The sequence below is a fragment of the Daucus carota genome, chromosome 2, assembly GCF_001625215.2.
Source record: "Daucus carota subsp. sativus chromosome 2, DH1 v3.0, whole genome shotgun sequence".
NCBI classification, from domain to species: domain Eukaryota; kingdom Viridiplantae; phylum Streptophyta; class Magnoliopsida; order Apiales; family Apiaceae; genus Daucus; species Daucus carota.
In genome coordinates this window covers 55,042,080-55,046,110 of record NC_030382.2, presented here as the reverse complement: position 1 = coordinate 55,046,110, position 4,031 = coordinate 55,042,080, and the positions used below count along the sequence as shown (strand labels likewise).

At 32.9% G+C, this 4,031-nt stretch overlaps 1 protein-coding gene across 1 annotated transcript; it reads left to right on the top strand.

The window, feature by feature from the left end:
• The first annotated feature begins 1,705 nt into the window (after positions 1–1,705).
• Positions 1,706–3,343, top strand: LOC108208381 (peroxidase 27). Its single transcript, XM_017378911.2, has 4 exons — positions 1,706–1,980; positions 2,063–2,251; positions 2,337–2,502; positions 2,765–3,343. Exons 1-4 carry the CDS (start codon positions 1,771–1,773, stop codon positions 3,169–3,171), a joined length of 972 nt encoding a protein of 323 aa, XP_017234400.1. The 5' UTR covers positions 1,706–1,770; the 3' UTR covers positions 3,172–3,343.
• The last annotated feature ends 688 nt before the right edge of the window (positions 3,344–4,031 follow it).

The following is a 4,031-nucleotide window of genomic DNA, read 5'->3' as shown; positions in this document are numbered from 1 at the left end:
GGTCTGAGGAAAGAACTTTCTACCCATCTTGTCAGCTCAAAGGTATAATTAAAATAAGTCTCTTCGTTCTTAGACCAAAATCAGTCTATTCCAGAAACGGGCCTGATAGAGCGAAAGCCTAGACGTCTAAAAGGCCGAGGCCCTAGGTTTTACTACCCGATAAATTGAGCAGGAAGAATGACTATCAAATAAGCATCGAAATAACATTGTAAAGATAATTTTTAGTCATTCAAAAATAAAAAACAATAATTTTTATAAACGGCAATGATTTTATATTCAAAAAATTGAAACGATTTTTAAAATTATAGCGGAGTTAAAGTTTATCATGTTAGCCTTTGAATATTGACATAATTTATACAATTTATTTTTCTGATAATATCAAAATTTTTATTATACTTATTACATATTCGACCCAACATATTAACATATAAATACCCAAATTTGTATATATCAATCCTCCTTACCAAAATAAACTATTGTTGCACAAGAGCAGCAAATAAAATATAAGAAAAATGGCTCCTAAATAAAATAATTCTGGTGACATGAATATTTATCCATTTTCAACTAAAAAATAAAATACATATTAAAATTAGAAAAAATTAATGGTGTTTAAGCCCGAGAATATTAGTCCCGCCCCAGGACATTCAATACTTACCGATCATCTCTTCCATTTCAAAATCTAATTTAGTTAAGAGTGCTCCGATGATTCCTCAATATTTAGATGAGAATAATATTAAGGCTTATTCCATAGGATTTAGCTCTAATCAAAAGAACCTAAACTAGATAACACCTTTTATTATTGTCCTTTAAAATGCGACAAGGGTCACCGACGTCAATTGAATATATGATCGATCAATAATGTAGAATCCATTTCGAGCCTGGTCGTAATGAACTCAAACAACACATACAAAATTCGACACCACCGGTTCCTCTGATACAATAGCATTTGAACTCGACTACTCAACAGCAAAACATAGATTAAACCGTTGAAGTTCAATTTATAAATGTAATATCCAACTCTAAAACGAATTGTTCGAACTAATCAACTCCTTGTATTGATAGATTAATCCGGCAGGTTACGACTTTTCAGTTTTCAGTACTCCAAGCTCAACCACTTCTAAGCAATTTATTCATTCGCTAAAATATAAATTTTCAAGTACTCTGTTAATCGTCCCACTCATTTTCTCTTTGAGATATTCTGTCAGTTGTTTATATTTCAAAATTTTTAAAGATAATAAATTTTATATATAAAAAGTAATTTCAATATTTTCATCTACAAATCACAATTCTCAATCAAATAAAGTAGTAGATATCTCCAGTTTTCTATTATTTATTTTAGTTTTTCACATTATTTTACACATTTTTCCAAGTAATTAACAGATACGCATACAACAGGATCATATATAGACTAATTAAATGATATCTGAATTATGCGTTTGTGTGTACATGACTCTCTCGTGTAGCTTTTAAATAATCAGCACGATTCGATGATCAGATAAACCGGTATGATATAAAGTTGGTATCAATCAAGATTATACGAAGTAAAGTCAAATACTCTATTTTCTTCCAACATCTAAACTTGTATATAAATTATTACACTTGATTCTCACTGGCTTATTTAATATTATCAATTACATGCAGAAGAAATTCCATGTCATGTAATTGGTTCGTGTGTAACTTTGAGAGTCTATAAAATGAGACTGTAGCTAGCTTATTTTTCTATCACAAAAACAAGGTTACCATCAGTCACAAGCTAGCTTTGTGAATCAAATGGCTGCTTCAAAAATTTCAGCAGTATGGTTACTTTTGGCTCTTGTGATTGCGATGGCTAATGGGCAGGGCTTGAAAGTAGGGTTTTATGTGAAAACATGCCCCAGTGTGGAGAGCATAGTGAAGAAGACGATAGACGATGTCATTGCTGTTTCACCTTCTCTCGGAGGCCCTCTTCTAAGAATGCATTTTCACGATTGCTTTGTTAGGGTATGCTAATACCATTTATTTTTTCTGTCAAAAAAAAGAAAAGAATGTTATTTATTTCTATTGTTGTCTTGGATTTTTACAGGGCTGTGATGGTTCAGTGTTGTTAAACTCGACGCAAGATAGTCAAGCTGAGAAGGATTCAATTCCCAATCTAAGCCTAAGAGGGTATCAGATCATCGATAGAGCCAAGTCAGCTGTCGAAAAAGAATGCCCTGATGTTGTTTCCTGTGCTGATATAGTAGCCTTAGTCGCTCGAGATGTCACTGTAGCGGTATTGTGATTACTTGATCCACGTTTTCTTATCCACTCGCTGTTAATTCCAGTAATTATAATAATTTTTTTTTTTTGTCATGCAGTTGAAAGGTCCGTCATGGAACGTAGAAACAGGGCGGAGAGACGGAAGAGTGTCGATCTCGAATGAAGCTTTAACAAATTTACCATCTCCGTTTTCCAATATAACTACATTGATACAAGGCTGGCAACGAAAAGGTCTAACTCCGAAGGATCTTGTTGTGTTATCAGGTACTTTCCGAGAACAAATTTAAATAATTACATGCATTGTGAAGTAACCAATTCTCCTAAAACCTCAAGGTGTTAGGAGAAGGCTTACCAGGATCATATTCTATCTCCCGCCTAGACTCTGATATCATGTTAAGTGACCAATTCTCGGTGTTAGGAGGAGATATTACCAAGATCATATTCTAACAGTAGCATCATAGAAAAACTGCAAATGCACGCAACTGGTGAACTCAACTGACTAATAATGACGACTATGTATATGTAGGTAGCCACACAATCGGAACTTCGCACTGCCCTGCATTCACCAACCGTCTTTACAATTTCACTGGCAAGGGCGACACCGATCCGAGTTTGGATTCTAACTACATTGCCGAACTGAAGAAAAAATGCGCGCCGAACGATCAGACCACACTGGTAGAGATGGATCCCGGGAGTTTCAAAACATTTGACAAAAACTACTATGCCCTGGTCAGGAAGAGAAGAGGACTTTTTCAATCTGATAGTGCCCTGCTTAACAGCTCCAAGACAAGGATTTATGTTAGGCATCAAGCTGAGCACTTCAAGTCGAGTTTCTTCGAGGACTTCGGTAATTCCATGGTAAAAATGGGAAGGATTGAGGTGCTTACAGGAAGTGCAGGTGAAATCAGGAAAGTCTGCGGTAGGGTTAACTAATGTGATTAAATTGTACAGCTACATGTGTGCGATATTTATTTATCATTTTACGGTGTAAATTCGATTCCCCGGGTATCTTCCATTCTTTACTTTGCTTGTTTGTTGTAATGCTGATGTACGTTGCTTTGTTGTGATAATAAAAAGAATTAACATTTCGAGTTACAGTTTTTAATGATGCTTTAATGTGAATTTTAGTTATTTCAAATGTACTTGGAGCCACAGAAAGGTACTGATATTCTATGTTATCCGTAATCAATTAACCAAGCTGCTCATGATAAAATTGTTATTTTTCGGTTCAGAGAGCTGATATATGCTTTTCTTTTTGTTCTTCCGAAAAAGCAATCTATTCCGTACGTTTTAAAATAACAATCATTTTGTTTGAATGTATTTAACATATAATATATTATTTCTTAAATTTTCTTCTCATAAAAAATATAGGTGCTAAATTTTCTTTGAAAAATAAAAATCTTAAAAATAATATTTATTCAATACCTCAAAAAAAATATTTAATTTTTATTAAAAATTCAAAAGATAAGAATTTTTTTTGAAATTATGTTTGTTTAGTACTAAGGGGGTGGTATTGTATCATGATTTTTAATGACTTTTATTGACTTTTAAAATCTGGGTGTATTCAATTAAGATTTTTAAATACTCTTTAAAAGTAAGGAGGTATTGTATCAGGATTTTCAAAAAGTCTTTCAAAGTTTGTGGTATTGAATTACAACTTTTAAAGAGTTATCAAAAATCAGTTGTTATTCAATATCTCAATGACTTTGGTGGAAATATATAATTGATAGATTTTTAATGACTTTTTATGAAAAACTGCATATATTTTTTCTGAAAATTGTCAGGCCGTTATT